At 38.7% G+C, this 19,097-nt stretch overlaps 1 protein-coding gene across 1 annotated transcript; it reads left to right on the forward strand.

Annotated features, from left to right (window-relative positions):
* The first annotated feature begins 389 nt into the window (after positions 1-389).
* On the forward strand, positions 390-5,609 carry LOC108360159 (uncharacterized). The gene is made up of 2 exons (XM_017612342.1): positions 390-3,303; positions 4,876-5,609. Exons 1-2 carry the CDS (start codon positions 390-392, stop codon positions 5,607-5,609), a joined length of 3,648 nt encoding a protein of 1,215 aa, XP_017467831.1.
* The last annotated feature ends 13,488 nt before the right edge of the window (positions 5,610-19,097 follow it).

Raw genomic sequence — 19,097 nt, forward strand, 5'->3', positions numbered from 1 at the left:
TGTCCCATATAACACTCCCTCGAAAAACTCCACGGTGTCGTTTGCTTCCTTTGCGGACAGTTAATCAATTTTAGTCAAAATAAATAAATTAGTTTGAAGTCTTCCTACACATCGAAGTGATTCACAACAAGTTCGTAATCACTAAACTCCGAGCAGCCGTAATCGCTTTCGAGTGGATAACCATCTCAATCGACTTCAGTCTGCGTTTTCTCCGGCCTGGTGATACAGTCGCAATAGTCGACTTTCTTTCGTTAAGGGCGCAAACCGTAATCTACGCCAGATACTCTAGTACAGCCTCCTCGCAACGGCAGTACAGCCTTTACAAATAGATCATCACCAAAGAGCATTGGAAAACGGGTTAGTCAGAATCAGTTGGTAAGGACACTACGATGGCTACAAAACAAGATGGTAGTGCAATGGATGATTCAGACCCCCCAAATGAAATGCCTTTACTTATTAAAAAGCGCGCAGCGATTAAGCGTAACATGAAAAGTATGAAAACGAAAATTGGAACCGAAAAGGGTCCAATTGATTTCGCTGCAATTGAATGCCGGCTTCAAATCATAGAGTCATACTTTAAACAAATCTCAGATATTCAAACTCAAATTGAAATCCTGAACTCCGACGACACGTCAAGATCCGAAATTGAAGAATTGTATATTCTAATTAAATCAAAACTCGTTCATATCTTAGAATCTAAAATCAAACCGGCTACTGCTGATTTAAGTACATTGAACACCTCAGTAAGTAATTGTTCACTAAAAAATCGATTGCCCACCCTGAAGTTGCCGAAATTCGATGGGAAATATGCCGAATATAAGCGTTTTTTTCGCACGTTTTCGAACATAGTTCATGACGATGCATCCATTCCGATAATTGATAAATTTAACTATTTACTTAGTTGTCTTTCAGGGCCAGCTTTGAGTGTCGTAGAAGCATTTGAGGTAACAGAAGCTAATTACCCGAAGGCCCTGCTACGACTAAAGGAACGCTACGACAACAATGTCTTAATATTTCGTGATTATATTATGGCTTTGTTCAACATTCCTGTCATAAAGACATCAAATCCTGCGTTAATTCGAAACGTCATCGATACTGTTGCTGCACTTAGAGGCTCACTTCTATCTTTGGGGTCGGAACTTGACATTGTGAACTCAGTATTAATACATCTTGTACTCTCCAAATTAGATCCTGAATCAAGGATGGTCTACAACAAGAAGCAGGACTTTGAATCACTTCCTGCATGGGACGACTGCTATAAGATCTTGAGCCGCCATTGTCAATTTCTTGAGAGCTGCACAAAACGAGATATTCCGATGTCCAACAACCGCGAGTCGCACAAGCCTAGCAACAAGAGTACTACTCTTATAAACGCAAAGTTAGGATGTGCATATTGCAACAGCACAGAACATACTATCCATAAATGTTCATCGTTTCTGGAGCTAGCAATTCCTCAACGATTTGAATTCGTAAAAAAGACTGGCCTTTGTATCAACTGTCTTCGTAAGGGGCATACGGTATCCAAATGTCAATCACAATCTCGGTGTCGTATATGCCGCATATTGCATCATACTCATATACACTTCAATAATGTTTCAGATCACTTTACAAACGCAACGCAAGATAAGCAGTCATCATCTCCTGCTCCACTACAATCGTCTTCGGCTATGCGGAATGAAGCACAATCATCCAACAATACACACGTTTCACTTGTCGCACGCGCATGTAAAAGAGCGCTCATTCCCACTGCTGTGATCCTCATTCAGGACAAATTCGGCGTAATGCAACCAATTCGAGCATTATTGGACTCATGTTCGGAGTTGAACTTCATCACAGAGGAAACTGCAAAACGGCTTCAACTCAAACAACAGCCATCGAACCAAGAAGTTTCAGGTATAAGTGGAATTCGAACGAATCTAAAATACTCTGTAAGTGCAACCATTAAATCTCGTACAAGTAATTTTACTTGGTCTTCCAACTTTGCTATAACGAAATCCATTTCGGCAAAACAGCCGCTTCAATATATTGATACAAGTAACTTTAATATTCCCGATGGGATCTGTCTTGCGGATCCCTTATTTTTTAAGCCACAGCGTATTGAGATGCTACTAAGCACAGAGTTATTTTTTGCTTGCCTTCAAGATGGCAAAATATCCCTCGGTCCTGGCCTACCTTGCTTACAAAACACGGCTTTTGGTTGGATCGCAGGTGGGGTAATTGAACATTCAACAAACGATTCTGCATTCATTTGCAATATCGCTGTAAACGCAGAGTCACCTAAGGCAGATGATATTCTCAAGCGATTTTGGGAAATTGAAGAGTTCCCGCAATCTAATCCAGTTCTATCAGAAGAAGAGTCTTATTGTGAGAAACATTTTCTTAAAAACGTGACCGTTCTCAACAACGGTCGAATACAAGTCCGCTTACCATTCAAAACCGCACCTTCTGTATTAGGCAACTCATATGAAAACGCCAAGAAAAGGTTTCTACTGCTCGAGCGCCGTTTGAGCCGTAATACTGAATTGAAGCAAATGTATGAGAACTTTATGAAGGAATATGAAGATTTGGGACATATGTCGCGCGTAGTCGATGTTGAGTTAAGCAACCCACATTTTGTGATACCACACCATTGCGTCATGCGACCAGAGAGTACAACAACAAAGTTGCGTGTAGTTTTCGATGGCTCGGCAAGCACATCATCATGTAAATCGCTTAATGAAATACTAATGGTAGGAGCAACTATTCAACAGGAACTTAATATAACGCTTTTGTCTTTTCGTTTGCATCGGTTTGCGATCACAGCCGATATATCTAAAATGTATCGCCAATTTCTTGTCGAAAAGGATGATCGGAAGTTTCAATTAATTATTTGGAGAAATAAAGAAGATGAGCCCCTTCAAATGTTCGAGCTCAATACCGTTACTTATGGTTTAGCATGTTCCCCATTCTTAGCAATCCGTAGTTTGTTTCACATTGCCGATTTACACAGCAAAACGCACCCAGTAGGTGCGGCTATTATTAAAAGGGACTTCTACGTAGATGATTTATTGACCGGAGCAGATAGCCTAAGTGAATTACAACAGATAAAATCAGAAATAATCGATATTCTATCGTCAGCAGGTCTAAATCTCACAAAGTGGAGCACAAACTGTCCTCAATTTATTCAATCATCGAATGAAGAGTTTGTCATCAAAACCAACGAGGAATGCATTACCAAAACGCTAGGCATGGCATGGAAATCCACAACAGACACAATTTGTTTTCGATACGACTTCCCAGAATCGATACCTTCCACAAAACGAGGTATTTTGTCCATTATCGCTAGAATTTTCGACGTACTGGGCTTACTAAGTCCAATCGTTATTAGAGGCAAGATATTACTACAAGAAATGTGGATAAAACAGCTAAAATGGGATGAAGGGCTTCCGCCAGATTTAATGAAGATGTGGCTCAACATTAAATCCGATTTTTCCTGTATTAATACATTTGAAGTACCCCGATACGTTTTTACATCTTTCTCTGTAATCAGCGAGATTCATGGATTCGCTGATGCATCTCAACGAGCATACGGATGCTGTTTATACGTACGTACAAATATGAATGGTATATACAAAACAACATTATTGACTGCCAAGTCTAAAGTGGCACCTATTAAGGTTCAATCTCTACCACGTTTAGAGCTATGTGCTGTGTTATTATTAAGCCGAACTTGGCAGAAGATTGCTGAAAAGGTCAGTAAATATATAAAAAGGATATTTTTCTGGACAGATTCTGAAATTGTCTTACAATGGTTGAAGATGCATTCATCTACTCTCAACTGTTTTGTCGCGAATCGAGTCTCTGAGGTGCAAACAAATTCAAAGGGCATTGTTTGGAGACATGTTCCAAGCAGGGAAAATCCAGCAGACCTAATTTCTCGTGGATGCAGTGCATCTGAGCTTGCAAACACAATTTGGTTCACCGGGCCGCAATTTCTCAAGCAGCATTTTTCGAAGTGGCCTGCGACCAACAAAGAAGTTAAAGTTGAAGATCATATATTAGAGTATAGAAAAAGGACTGCATTTAAGATCACCAGAAACGCTATAGATGAATCCATCATCGAATCCGTCATCGAGCGAAATTCATCATATCAACGTATACTTCGTATAATGTCATATGTATTTCGTGTTTTTAACGGATCGCGAGTTAATAGAAACATTTCATCCTCACAGGTGACATCGGTTTCACACAAAGAATTGGACAAAACCTTTTGGAAAATCTTAACCATCATTCAACACAAGTACTACGAGTCTGAAATCAAGAACTTACGCTCAGACAAGCCCATTGTTTTGCCACTACAAAAACTTACACCTTTTTTACACGAAATGCTTATCGATGGAAGTTCTATTACTATTTTAAGGGTTGGTGGAAGACTAGCCAACGCGCCAATGCCGTATGATGCCCGATTTCCAGCATTACTACCAAAGGAACACCGGTTTACAAAACTTCTCATCGAACACCTTCATCGTAAGCACTTACATGCAGGAGCTAAAGTGCTAATTAGTCTTCTACGCGAAAAGGTGTGGATCGTCAATGCAAGGGAAATTGTGAGAAAGGTGTTGCATGACTGTGTGCACTGTTTCCACTATAAACCCAAGCTTATGGAACAAATAATGGCAGACCTTCCAGCAGACCGCCTAAGACAACAACGACCATTTCTAATTAGTGGCGTTGACTTTTGCGGTCCCTTTGCCACATCATATCGACTTCGTGGAAAGCCACCTTATAAAACATATGTCGCAATTTTTGTTTGCTTCTCCTCGAAAGCGGTTCATACTGAATTAGTTTCAGATTTGTCAAGTAATAATTTTATTCTTTGCCTTAAACGATTTATAGGTCGCCGCGGGCTACCACAGCGTATATACTGCGACAATGGCACCAATTTTGTTGGCGCGCATGGAAGATTAAAGGAACTTCAACAGCGCCTATTCAACAAAGTAGCAATAGAAGGCATAACAACCTACAGCAATAACGCAGGGTTCACTTTTAATTTTATCCCACCCCGCGCACCACATTTTGGCGGCTTGTGGGAAGCTGCGGTGAAATCCATGAAGACGATTTTAATGAAGACTGCATCCGGTGCAAATCTAACATATGAGGAACTTCAGACAACAGTAATTGAAGTAGAAGCTATACTCAACTCGCGTCCACTTGTTGCACTGACTGACGATCCGAATGACGGCGAAGCCTTGACACCAGGTCATTTATTAATTGGTTCATCCTTGCTCGCAATGCCAGACGATCACTTTAAAAACACAGAAGTAACTCGCTTAACGCAATTTCAACGCATCACCTACCTGAAGCAACGTTTTTGGCAGCTATGGCTACGCGATTATGTTCACAGTCTGCAGCAGCGCTCAAAATGGTTCAAACCTCAGCCCAATATTGAACTTGGTCGGCTTGTCATTGTACATGAAGACAATTTGCCTCCAAAACAATGGTTACTAGGAAGAATCACGCAAACAATCCCAGGTGCCGATGGCAAAATTCGTGTAGCAGACGTAAAAACCTCCAAAGGAATTATTCGACGAGCAGTTCACAAATTAGCCCCATTACCAATTTCAGCTTGAAAGGTTTGTCCTTTCAACGGGGGGAGTATGTTTGGGCACAAAGGTCCCATCGTAGTTTGTGCAGCACTGTTCCACTGTATATGGTATGATCGCAGTGCGCTCCCCAACAGCCACGTACATATGTATATATACCCATGCGCAGGGACCTATGCGCTCACGCTCTATGTACACACCGACATAATTGCATAAATATGCATATTGTTTGCCCAATGCATTAAATACATAAAAATCGTATGATGTTTAACCTTGAGCTTAAGGTTGAACTTGAAGTCATTTATTTCATGTAGTATATAAGAACATATTCTGAATATCACCGTTGTTTGGGTTCTTCTTACAAATTTGTGAATAATAAAGGTAGAAGTAAGAAAACTAGCAGAGTGAGCAGATGTGGAGTTTTATTCTATTTCGTTTGGCGACAACCTGAGTTTTATTACAGACAGGTTTAATAAATTGAATTTTTTTGTTATAAAATCTTCAATAAAGATATCGCACTCTAGCCGCCACAATAACGTAAGCGACATTTTTTTCAAAATTTTCTTTTTGACACAGAAAAGAAAAGCGACAGAAATGTTTTTTGATTTTGTGAAATCAGTTACTATCGCTTTGATAACTTCCAATAGTGACGAAGAAGTGGCATCGTGGCGATAGGCGATAAAATTCTCTTCCAATTGCTGCCAGGGTATGTATAACTGAAGAAAATTTATATTTGAGGACATGAGAACAGCAGTGGCCTAACCCAAATTTTTTTATTGTATGCTTCCCTACTTAAAATTGTCTCAAATAAGATAAATTTTAAAATGAAAGTCGCTTATTTTTAACTTTTAGGCGCAGAGCTACATAACGGGCTGCAATTTAGTTTGGCATCCCCCCGACTACCGCATTAAGGTAGCTATGGAAGGGTAGGGGGAGTTCTCCTGATTCCAAATATGTAGTTTTTAGCTGCGGGAGCCTCATAGTTTTTAAGTTATTTGTTGTTAAAGTTTGTAAATTTAGCAAACCTTTAGGCGATATTTCACACAATAAACACTACATTTATGTACATACACACTTCGGCAATATATTTGCAATAGGACCCCGCTCAACTAAATATATTTATACTTTTTACGTTTATTGTGCAATTTTAGTAAAATAACTGTTTTTAAAATTATCACGCACTTATACTTCCCTGTTGTTGTTGTTGTAGCGGCTACAACCACCCCGCCCATACCGGTTAGTCCCTAAATCGTTGTCGTCAAGCTCTAGTAACAGAAGACCCTGGAAGCGTGCAGCTTCGATGGGTCTGTCCATAAGGACCGATGCGTTAGCAGGTTGGGGTTCAGAGGGCATGCGAAGAGAGGTTTCGAGTCATGGGGCGTCTCTCCGCATGTCGGGCATTCGTTTGGCGCATCTGCATTTATTCTGCTCAGGTACGAGTTAACCCTGCTGCAGTAGACAGAGCGAAGTCTATTGTGGTCCGAGTCTCTCGATTCAGACGAAGCTCTGTCTCGTCCACGTCTGGTAGTTGAGTTCCCAGAGCGGCATTCACAGGGCGAGAGTCTATATAACTCGAGACGGACGCCATGTGAATTCCGTTCAAGGCCTGTCGGTATGCTGTCGGGTTCAGAGGTCCTTTTATGAACCTCTGGACTTCATCCCTCAGTTCATTTAAATGCCCTCTGACGTGCCGTGGCGTGAGTTCTTAAGCAAGCAGATGTCTATTCGGGTGCCCATGTCGGTGACACCCTACTAGGAATTGCTTGCAGAGCATTGTGCTATGCTCCTCTATTGGGAGCATATGGGCCTCGTCGTGCAGGTGATGTTGCGGCGACATCGGAAGGCATCCTGCCGCTGTCCTGAGTGTCGTGTTTTGGCAGGTCTGCAGCTTCATCCACTGCATCCTACTAGTCCCCGGCGACCACACAGGCGCTGCATAGTTCAGAGCCGGCCGGCCAATTGCCTTGTACGTTGCCAACGTTTCTTTGTCTTTGCCCCAGGCACTACCTACTAACGACTTGAAGACCTTGTTGCGGTTTTGTACTTTATTGACAATTGCGGTTGTATGCGCCGAGAAGGAGAGCAGACTGTCGAAGGTTATTCCGAAGGTTTTCGGAATGTTCACCATCGGAATGGGTTCGTCATCGACGTGAACACCCAGTTGCAGTCTGACCTCCTTCGATCAGGTGTTAAATAGTGTGGCTGAGGATTTTGTAGATCATGACTTATCTCGGTTTTTATGGGGTTCAGTGTTGTTGTTGTGCTGTTCACTTTACGGAGCTCATGTTGATGCCTCGCTAGGGTTAGGTGGTTTCTGTAATGCGGGAGTAGAAGGGCATCTAGTGTATTCGCTACCGGGGAAAGGAGAGTAATCGGACAATGGGACTCTCTTTTGTGGACGGTTTCCCCGGTTTAAGCAGTGGGACCACCCTCCCTACTTTCAGATGTCTGGAATGATGAGAGTGGCCATAGACACATTGAGTACTTCGGTTAAGTAATCTACTCCCGCAGGACCAAAATTTTTCAGCATCAGCATGTAAATTCCGTCGTTTCCGGCTTTGGAAGCTTTCATCTTCCCGCTGGCTACCCTCAATTCGCCGCTAGTGAAAACAGGAGGCGCACTAGGTGTAGGGATGCAAATGTTGGGGGGTAACATCGATACATCGATGTTTCGATGCACCGGAGAAATGAACATCGATGCTGAAATATATCGCCAGAAAAACATCGATATATCGATGGTTTCCGATGTTTCACAATTTGTTAGGTTGCAGTCAAATTAAAAGGAGAATTGAAAACCTTTCGATTCCAAATCTCTGTAATTCAATTAGAAAAACACTTTCATATGATGGATTTCCCTATATTTATTTACCATTCTTCTACCCTTCCTATAAATAGAATAAAAATGCATACCGTAGTAAGTTCGCTGAGCCTAAAGTTCCAAGGCCCAATTTCGTTGAAATTTCAACGGGAACCCGGTCGTTTTTAATGATTAAGTAAGCATTTTTAATATCGAAATATACGAGGAAACTCGGAATTTCTGAATGTTCCACCAAAAAGAATAAGTAATAAAATTCATTGCTAGTCAAAAAATTTTAGGAGCATAATGGGTAAGTTGAATTCAAGTCTGTCACATGTCATGTCTGTCTGAGTCACAATTAAATCGATATTAAAACATCGTTGAAACTGGCATCGATGTATCGTCAATTTAGCGATTTTAGGAAATTGTAAACATCGATGGCAAACATCGAATTTTGAACCGATGTTATAGATGTTTCAAAAATATCGATGCATCGTTTGCATCCCTAACTAGGTGTTAGCAGTTTGTGCAGCCTTTCGTCACTCGACGCTTGGCTTTGCTCGCCGGAGGATGCAGTGTGAACTGCCGGCTAAAATAGCTCGCGCATCGCTCCGGATCCGACGAGGCGTGGTCGCCGAAAGAGATTTCGACTCTGTCGTCAAGCTGTGTCGGATTGGACAATGACCTTACGGTTGATCAAAGCTTGCTTACACCAGAGGCGAAGTTACGGCTCTTCATATGGTCTTCCCCCTTCTGCCGCTTATGTACGTTCAGTAGTTGCCGAATATTCGCGTTGAGATCCCTGATACGGGGATTTCCGGCATCGGCCTGGCGAAGGTTATCACGCTCATCGGCTAAGACAGCCGCTTCAGGAGGAAAATTCGGACGGGGGTCCGAAATACATCCTGCTGGGATGAAGCGAGCTGCAGCGGCGGTGACAACCTAGTGAACTTATAGGAAATTCACATGAGCCGATTATTCAGGTAACTTTTATTTGAATCATGTAAATTCCCTATTACGCTCACCTACGTGAACATCGGTTGGTGTGGGTAGGGCAGTGATGGTACTTTCAGTAACATCCGCGAAGCCTTTCCAATCAGCTTTTGAAAAGCTGACATAGGTTCGAAAATCCGCGGAAGCAAAGTCAGCAGGTTTAACAATAGAGATGATTATGTGCAGATGACACTGGTTTACATCAAAAATGTTCTATGGATGCCACTATCCAATTCTTATGTAGAATTGCTCGGTGATTCCGAAAATCCAGTCAATTTTTTTGAAGTGAAACTTCTTTAGCGGCGGTTGGTTGGTTGGGAGTAAATTGGCAAATTCAGCGGAAATTGCACACGGAAATGTTGCAACGGAAGTGATGCAACGGAAATGGTGCAAAGCAAATAGTTGGGGCTGAAACAAGTACTTCTTGTGTGTATGCAACGGAAATGGTGCAACGGAAATGGTTGGGGCTGAAAAAAGTGCTTCTGGTCTGTATGCATATGGTATTAATTTAACAAAAATTTGCTAATAAAAGGTTAAAGAACAACACTTAGAAAAGACCAATACAAGAAGGAAAGTAAAGGTGACCACGTACATAAATGAAGAAAAGGATATAGGCAAAGGTAAAAATAAAAACAAAAACAAAGATGCGTAAAGATAAAAGCAAAAATGCAGACTAAGGTAAATTTAAACAGTTTACTTATATATATAAGGGCAAATGTGAAAGGGAGTATGTAGCTGAAAAAAATGATAAACAGAAAAGTAAAGACAAGGAGGAGGATGAGGATACCGATAAAGGCAAAGATGAAGATAGGGGAAGAAAGATTAAAATAGAGGTATGTAATTAAAGAGGAAAGGATATAGAGAGAGACACAGAGACTCACTCTGGGAACTATTTAAGGATTTTAGAGATTCTCGGGATTCTCGAGACCTATCATTAAAATAATCGATATTTTTATCGGTTTTGTTATCGATATTTACCGACTTTGTTCTCGATTCTTATCGATATTTATCGACTTTGTTAGCGATATTTATCAATTTTGTTATCGATATTTATCGATTTGGTTATCGATATTTATAAATTTTTTATCGATATTTATCGATTTTGTTATCGATATTTATCGATTTTTTTATCGATTTTGTTATCGATATTAACCGATTTTGTTATCGATATTAACCGATTTTGTTATCGATTTTGTTATCGATATTTATCGATTTTGTTAACGATATTTATCCGATTTTGTTATCGATATTTATCGATTTTGTTATCGATTCTTATCGATTTGGTTATCTATATTTATCGATTTTGTTATCGATTCTTATCGATTTTGTTATCGATATTTATCGATTTTGTTATTGATATTTATCGATTTTGTTATTGATATTTATCGATTTTGTTATTGATATTTATAGATTTTTTTATCGATATTTATCAATTTTTTATCGATATTCATCGATTTTGTTATCGATATTTTTATCGATTTTCTAATCGATTTTGCTACCAATGGTATTATCGATGTTGCTATTGAAATTTTTATCGATTTTGTTTTCGGTATTTTGATGGACGTTATAATCGATTTTGTTATCGATAGATATAAAGATAAAAATGAAGATAATGGAAAAACAGAATAACATGAATGTTATTAAAACGAACAGTGGTAGAGGTAGGGATCTGATAGATAAAAAGTGAAAAAATATAACCTTAAACAAAAGCAGATGTGTGTATGTATAGATAGATAAGTAACGTAAGTTTCACTTCTACAGTGTGGCCCAGGCGCACTTACTTGTTTTTTCTATGCCTACGTTTTCGAGACATTTTGAATTTACCGTTATTCAGCTTAAAGCGAAAATTGGATCCATTTAATCACGTATATCTTACGAACAAATTTAACAAACTTAATATAAGGTATGGCAAATGAAAGCTAAATTCTCCATAAACCGTATATACATCACTTTCCCATACGGCTTATAGTTTCTGAAAAATTAATTAATCATTCCAGCTCTTTTTATATTTTAATGAAAAAATTAAAAAAAAATATGACTTTAACAGAAGAAAAATTTAAAAAATAACAGGTTCTGTGCCAAATTTTTGCATTTGTGCTAAAGCCTGTTCTCTTACAAAAAAAATCAAATTATTAATTCGATGGATAAATAAGAAATAATAAGTGGCTAAATGAAAATACGCAAAGATTTTTTGTATGAAAAATGAGCGTTCATTGTGCAGAATGTCGAATCATCTATCCGCTCAGCCAAGTGTGTTCTAATACGATCATTCTACAGGCTTGAGTGCCAAACTTCGTGGTGCGCGTTAAAGTCACCAACAACCATACGGTTTCACCTCTGAAGGAGCACACCTATTTCAGGGTGATATCCTGCCGGGCAGCTGGTGTATATACGCTCAATATTTCGAGCTCGATAGCAATGTCCTGACATTCTAGGATGGTATCCCTGCGGTCGATATCTGCTTCGATAAGCCGATACTGCACGGTGTGGTGTGTGATAGGCGCTAAGCCACCACCATTATCTCGCTCGCGATCTCGACGGTGCACGTTGTATCCGGCGTAATTCAACAGTGTTTGAATTGCTATGCAGCTTCGTCTCTTGGACCGCAGCTATTAATCAGCCTCATTGCCCAAGTCGTAAATTAGGCTAAATTGTATGACTCAACAACATTGGCATTGTCTACACTCGTGCTGAAATAAGTAATCGACGAAAATAGTCGAAAACTATGTAGTGCTGCCAAGTTTTTCTGTTTTAATACACTAGTCGATTCGAATTTGGCAATGACATGAAATTTTTGATATGATTCGACTGTCGAAAAACGATTTGCATTCGACACGACTCTCGCATGAGGCTCAATATTCCATGCCGCCCCATGAAGACTGTTATCTCCTCGATCTTGCTTTGTAGTCCGTACAGTTGAATTGTAAAATCTTCGTGTGCCTAGGGAGACTTATAGGAATGTGAGGTGTGTTGCCTGGCCCCTACTGGCTGTGCGTGCTGCTGTACAGGCTGTTGCCATGTGGTGGTGGTGGGCGGCGGCGCAGTTGGCACTTGCGACTAGCGTTGGCAGGTTGACGTTTTTAACGTCATTTGGACGTTTTTTGTATCCTGTTGACGTTTGGACGTTTTTTGTGTAAAAAATTACGTTTTTTAAATTCCCAGTAATTTTTCTCTATTACTAAATCTTGTAAGTAGAACAGATTTTGAATTATTTTCTTAATAAATCTTTACAAGCTTTGTTTTTTTGCAGCAGCTGCTTCAAAAAATTATTATTCTTTGGACACAGACGACTTAACCTTTATTTAAGCGCATAAAGAAAATGACACAATTAGTCGCATGGGGCCCCTTATTGAAAATGTAATGAACGTAAAAAGGCTAAAATATTGCTATGTTCCTTCTTAACGGAACGTAATTTAGCATTTTCGACAACAGACCACTTAACCAAATGTTTACAAGAAAAAATAATATATTAAAAATCAACGCGATTCTTTAGCACTTTAAAACTTGCACATTAGCGCCCTGGAATTTAATGGGCTATCAACCTGCATACTCAAAAAAATTCTAAAAAATCTGAAAAAAAGTTGAAAATCTAGCTGATATTTTGCAATTTTTTATAATATTTGCACAAAGTTTGAAATGTGGATTTATATTTTGCTTGTTATATAATGAGCTAGGCTTTTATGGAAAAATAATACAAAAAAATAAACAGACTTGTTTTGAATCAAGAATCGGCGGCATTGCCTCGTTTTTTCTAACTTGTCTCATCAATAAAAATAGGCCTTGAGGCCATCATCCTTTTAGCGTGGCTCGCTTAAAAGCCAAAAGTTAAAAATACTTAAAAAATAATAATATAAAAAAAAATAAACATAACATGGCGATCCTGCCAAATTGGCACTATAATAACTCTAATAAAAACAAATAAATTTGAATAAAAATTATATTCATGACGGAGCAATATTCAAAAGAAGATCTGGACAACCTGTTTGAACAGCTGAACCACCCAAGATCTTACGAAGAAGAAAATATAGATGATGAATATGTCCCTGAAGCACTGACGACAACATCATCCACACCAATATCAAAATACGTCCCAACTCCGCTCACGGCTGGACCTAAGCCACTAACAATAGAAGCTTACAGAAAAAGACAAATTAAAAACGATAGCACAGAGCATAGTGCACCAAAACGTAAAACCCGAGGAGGTAAGGCGGTGAAACTACGAAGGAAGATTGGTGAGCTTCACATGGTAATTCCGTTAGCTACTGGAGAGAACAAACGAAAATTAATTGCGGAACTAATAGAATTGAAGAAAAATCAACATAAACAAGATAACAACTGAGGCATGGTTTGGACAATTGTACTTCCAAAAGCCAAAGAACAGCAGCATGAACAACAATAACAACAATGTCAACAATAGCAGCAGCAGCAACAATCTTTTAATAAATAATATAATAGGATTTATTTCGATATTAATTATAATCATATATTTTATAAATAAGCATTGTAAGACTTATGTTAAAAAACAAATAATTAAAAATATGAATTTAAATAAGTGTTTAAAAAAAATGTTTATATATATAAAATAACCTAAATATATATATAAAATAAAAATTGAAAATAATAATAATTAAATTTTACTTAAATGGAGATGAAAAAGTTTGTAACAATATGCTTTTTTCAAGGATGTTTTGGTGAAATGTTGAATTAATATTGTCTAAATGCCAGAACAAAATAAAAGACATAGGAAAAGTTAAATATGTCATGTATAATAATAAAAGCTTCCATTATAGTTGTTTTAAATGTGATGCATGCAGAGTAAATATTGTAAAAAGAAAATTTGAAATTCTTGATTTAAGAATGGTATGTGGTTAATGTGCATAAAATAAATATTTTAAAATAATATCTATCATAAATGAAAATTATACATCTACTAGCTATACCCTGCCACGCTTTGCTGTGGCATATTCCTGTTACATGGATGATAAATTATTAACGAAACAAAGCATACGTTTCATATTTGATTTTGTAATAAGTACTTGTGTGCACACAATATTCGTCGTGTTTCCATTCTCTGCATTGATATCAAGGATATCTGGTTTGCCGACACGGGAACACGCAACATCTAAGAACCAATCCGCATCTCACTCTAAACCATACTTTTCCAAAGGATAACCTTGAGCAATAGTGATTGTGATTCCGAATGTCAATCGAATTCGGAACTGCAATCTTTAAAATTGAAATGGTGTATCGGTCGGAATCATGGGAATTCTTCACCTTTGAAAGGCCACGTAAAAATCTTTACTTACACTACGTTCTTCATCAATTTCTTAACTGCGAGTCGCGTACTGTTGCGGAGTTTTAGCTGATTAATATTCCGCAACGTTATAATTGGTACACCTATTTTCAATTCAGTATGTGGGGTCATCCCTGGAAGATCAATCGATTTCAAAAATTCCGTTGGATAATTAACTGATTCGTCTTCTTCCACAACGGTGTTTATCGACGCATATGTTATTGTTTAAGTGACTTATGCATTTCCCGCTTAAACAAAGAATAGCCAACATACAGACGCACTTGTTTTTAAAGGCACTTCGCTCGTGTTTAATTGGGTATGCATTTTTTATGCAATTCTCAAATATCTCTTCGCTGAACTTAGTGAAGTGATAAGTCGCTGGCATTTTCAGCTATGGTCAACGCTAACCCAGCTTGGCTATCACACGGTGCTTTGAGCATCACCCACACTCCACTCCCGGAGTAATTTTTGGCATGGTATTAAGCTACTGCTTACAAACCACACTGGGGCTCTGCACGAATGCATCCCTGGATAAATCCCAGCTCATTTCCCAGCAGCCTAAGGCAGCTAGAGCATGACTCCTCCAATGGAGTCCCACAATGAATACACGGTGAAACGGTCACATCTTGCGCTACCGCTTCATCAGCCTACCCACATATCTCTCTCTCTCTCTTTCTCTCTCGCATATCAGGTATATGAAGTGCGTGGCTGACTTCATGTGCACCTATAAACCATACGGACTCATTGAGCTCGATACACAAACACTCGCAAAGGTAATCCCTACCTCCTCATCTACTCTAACTCGACCACAACTCTAAACCTGGGCTCGAATCGTCACATACGATATCGTATTACTCGTCACGTAAAAACAAATTTTTCAGATTATGACGTACGTGAACGTAGTCTTTGTCTCATTCAGCTTATACTGCCTGACGTATCACGTAATTTTCTTTCGTATGGTTTTCACTCGGTGAACGGATGTTACGATTTGAGTCCTGGTCTCCCGCTCTCCCTCAGCTAAACAGTTGTCACTTTGAATGCCGGATTGAATAACATTAGTGGTGTTCACCAAAGTGAGCAAGTGGCCTGGCAGTCTGGTAAAAGAGCAGACCAGCTCAAGCAACGACTGTTGTCAATACCACTCTTATTTAGTTGATAGACATCCTTATTCTTCGCAGCAAGAATAGCTCGTTCACTGAGCCTGTAATTAATTTTCTTAATTAAGAAACATTCTTTCCATCAGTTCTCCTTTTGATGTTCCTTAGTTACAAAAATTATCAGGCAATACAATTCGTCTTAATCTCTCGTTAGCTGGCAGCTTTCCGTTCCCAATGTCCAGTACTTGTCGCGAAAATCCCTCGGCTGCAGTGTATATATGTATGTTCGTCTAGCCACAATGTTGACTATTTCAGGTAAGCATTTATCTAGTGTTAATCAAGAAATTACAGACAATGTTTGCGTAAAATCTCCTGAGGGCAATATCAATACATTCCCGAATGGTTGGACGTTTCCATGCAAATCCCGCGACAATGGATCAAGGACCTCAAGCAATTTTTTATGTGCCATCGTGCACTGATCTCAAATAATTAGTTTAAATTTTTGTACTACTTTTTCCATACCGGATGTTCTGGAAATATTGCAAGTAGGAGTTTCGATGATTTATATGTTCAATGGCAGCTTAAGAGCTGAATTAACAATGTTTCCACCTGGTAGCAATTCCAGGCGAAGCGATAGCTAAGGTTATGTAATTGTTTGAACGAACCGTTGCCATAAATAATCAATCTTATTTGGCGCTGTAAACGCCTAAGCCATTTTGGCCGAGGTCGACAAAGAACGCCAGTCGTTTCTCTCTGTGCCAACTGACGACAATGGGAAATGCCCCGTGAAGCCAAGTTCTTATCCACTTGGTCTCTCCCTCTTCCTCTGCTACCACCAGCGGATTGCGAGTTTAATACTTTCAGAACTGGAACGTCGCTTCCCATTCGAACGACGTGGCCAAGCCAGCGGAGCCGCTGTATTTTCGTTCGATACACTATGTCCATTTCGTTGTAAAGCTCATACAACTCATCGTTCCATCGTCTGCGGTACTCCCGTCGCCAACGCGCAGAGGCCTGTAAATCTTCCCTAAGATCTTTCTCTCCAATACTTCAAGAGCCGTCTCATCGAATGTTGTCATTGTCTAAGCTTCTGCGCCATATACCAGCATGGGCATGATGAGTGACTTATAGAGTGTGGTTTTTGTACGTCGAGAGAGAACTTTACTCCCGAATTGCCTATTCAGTCCAAAGTTGCATTTGTTGGCTAGAGTGATTCTGCATTGGATTTCCATACTGACATTATTATCGGTGTTAATGCTGGTTCCCAAGTAAACGACATTCTCTACTTTCTCGATATTACAACTGGCAACAGTAATGTGGGTGTCAAGGCGGGACTGCTCTGACTCTTTGTTTGATGACAGGAGATACTTCGTCTTGTCTTCGTTGATCACCAAACCCAATCGCTTTGCTTCTTTACCCAACTTGGAAAAGGCAGGACAGACTTCGACGTTTTTGTTACCGATGATATCGATGTCATTGGTATACACCAGAAATTACACGCCAGGAGTTCACAATAGTAATAGTAATCATAATCATAATAATATTATCTTATGTTATTCAAAATTTCTTTACTCGCAATATACTTAGGCCAAAAACATAGTGGAGCGGCGAGCGAAGAGCATCGAGCAAAGCGTCGATTTCAAACGCATATGTTTCAATGGGATAGCCATATATCTAATACTTCTATATTGATAGTAACGTATCTTCACTATGTGTTTTTATTCCGCAATCAAAGGGAGACAGCCTATCAAATAAATGTTTGCTTGTGTTAGTATAAATGTATATTTGTGAACTATTACAAACAAACCACTGTCAAGTCACTCCAGGAGCGGTTTAAATTACAAATATTAAAAAAATATAAAAATAAAATAACCAAAAATTTTTCCCTGAACGTGATTGGGGCGAGCTTTGTGGTAACCGGCGGATTTGAATAAGCAGCAAGAGATGTATAAGTTACACTTGAGGCGATCACCATAACCACTCTTAAAAGATAGGATGAGAGGATCCGTGCCTTCCTTTCCAGCTCCTTAGCCAGCATGTAGCGTCTGCCCGTTTTCCCTGATACGGCTCATTTTTAAGTAAATAGTATAACATACTGACGCGTGCAACACGATTCCTTTTTCCTTACTTTTTTGTTCAAAAGTTAAACAAAATTTTTTTTTGGCTTTAATTAAAATTTAATTTTCTAAAATATTGACGATTACTGCACCGCTCCTGATTTTTTATTCTTTTCAAATGTCATTCTGAGTACATTGGTTGGTTGGTTTTCTCGTTCTATCATTACATATCTGCACTCTAATGTTGGCGGATGTACTTTCAACGTACTGCCAATATAGAAGTATTACATATATGGGGAGAGCGTATAGTGAAGAGCAAAGCGTACACACACTTTTTTAATTGAAGCCTTGCTCGATGAAAGCTCTTCGCTTCACTCGCCGCTCCACTATGTTTTGACCTATGGCGCTATGGCGACCGAACGAAATTGTTTATAATTCAAATTTAACTGTTTTATAATGTAAAGGAATGGTGACAACAATTTTAAGTTTTCATTATTTCATTTCACGGGATATTTTTATGTTTTCGTTACGCTTTTTATCATTTCTTCATTTGTATCCGTAACTTTTTATTAATTTTTTTCCATTGCGTAATTTGTATACCAACTTATCACTTCGTTTGATAAGATATCGTAAATTCTCTTTTTTCAAACTGTCCGGATTTGGATAAGTAGAAACATTAAAAAAAATTCTCTAGTAAAGCTTTCCCAATCACTTTCCGTTTCGAACCAGTTATAATACTTCATTTAATTTCAATATTTTCAGTTTATTTTACATATTGCATAATCCTATTTAGAATATTTGCAAATCAAGATTTCTCAAATACCTTTCGTTTGGTACCCATATTGTAACATTTCATTTATTTTATCAATTTAATTGAGTTAAATTTTCAAACAGGTAACAAACCTCCTCAAACATATTTTCGGCTGTAAGTCTTCTTAAAACTATTTAGTTTGATACCCACATTGCAATATTTCGTTTATTTAATCAATTTAACTGAGTTACAATTTTAAAATAGGTTGCAACCCCCCTCAAAAATATTTCCAGCAGTCATGTTTTTTAGACCTCTTTAATTTGATTCCTATATTGTAATAAGTCATTTATTTTATCGATTAAATTTAGTTAAATTTTCAACAGGTAACAACCCTCCTCAAAAATATTTTCGGCTGTAAGCTTTCTTAAAACTCTAAAGTTTAATACCCACATTGCAATATTTCATTTATTTTATCAATTTGACTGAGTTAAAATTTTCAAATAGGTGGCAACCCTCCTCAAAAATAT

The sequence above is a fragment of the Rhagoletis zephyria genome, unplaced genomic scaffold (assembly GCF_001687245.7).
Source record: "Rhagoletis zephyria isolate East Lansing unplaced genomic scaffold, Rhagoletis_zephyria_1.1 Rzeph_scaffold_00529, whole genome shotgun sequence".
NCBI lineage: Eukaryota > Metazoa > Arthropoda > Insecta > Diptera > Tephritidae > Rhagoletis > Rhagoletis zephyria.

What these genes read in the sequence shown, in the direction of transcription:
- LOC108360159 (XM_017612342.1), top strand. Translation starts at nt 390, where the DNA reads ATGGCTACAAAACAAGATGGTAGTGCAATGGATGATTCAGACCCCCCA. An exon ending in GATACCTTCCACAAAACGAG is followed by an intron (nt 3,304 to 4,875) that starts GTATTTTGTCCA and finishes AACGATTTATAG; the next exon opens with GTCGCCGCGGGCTACCACAG.